This window comes from Mesitornis unicolor, unplaced genomic scaffold (assembly GCF_000695765.1).
Source record: "Mesitornis unicolor isolate BGI_N332 unplaced genomic scaffold, ASM69576v1 scaffold29284, whole genome shotgun sequence".
NCBI classification, from domain to species: Eukaryota; Metazoa; Chordata; class Aves; order Mesitornithiformes; family Mesitornithidae; genus Mesitornis; species Mesitornis unicolor.
Window position 1 is genome coordinate 1 of NW_010182547.1, and position 243 is coordinate 243.

At 60.9% G+C, this 243-nt stretch overlaps 1 protein-coding gene across 1 annotated transcript in view; it reads right to left on the minus strand.

The window, feature by feature from the left end:
- Positions 1 to 35: 35 nt before the first annotated feature.
- The window catches only part of LOC104540093 (GTP-binding protein Di-Ras2-like), a gene marked incomplete at its 5' end in the record, with an annotated part of 605 nt that continues 397 nt past the window's right edge, over positions 36 to 243 (minus strand). The window contains one exon of the mRNA XM_010183819.1: positions 36 to 237. Coding sequence (XP_010182121.1) covers positions 36 to 237 — 202 coding nt within the window. The remainder of the gene's footprint in view (positions 238 to 243) is intronic.

The following is a 243-nucleotide window of genomic DNA, read 5'->3' on the forward strand; positions in this document are numbered from 1 at the left end:
GGGACCGGAGGGGGGTGCGGGCCAGTCTGGGGGCTCTACATGACGCTGCACTTCCCCTTGATTTTGTCTGTCCTCTTCTGCTTGCTGGAGCGCTTCCCATCGATGGTGAGGCTGACGTTCCTCCGCTTCTCCAGGTTGAGCAGCTCCTGGAAGAGCTCCTTGACGTTGTAGTTCATCTTGGCTGAGGTCTCCATGAAGGCGCATTTCCACTCCTTGGCCACGGCCTCCCCCTCCCGGCTCTCC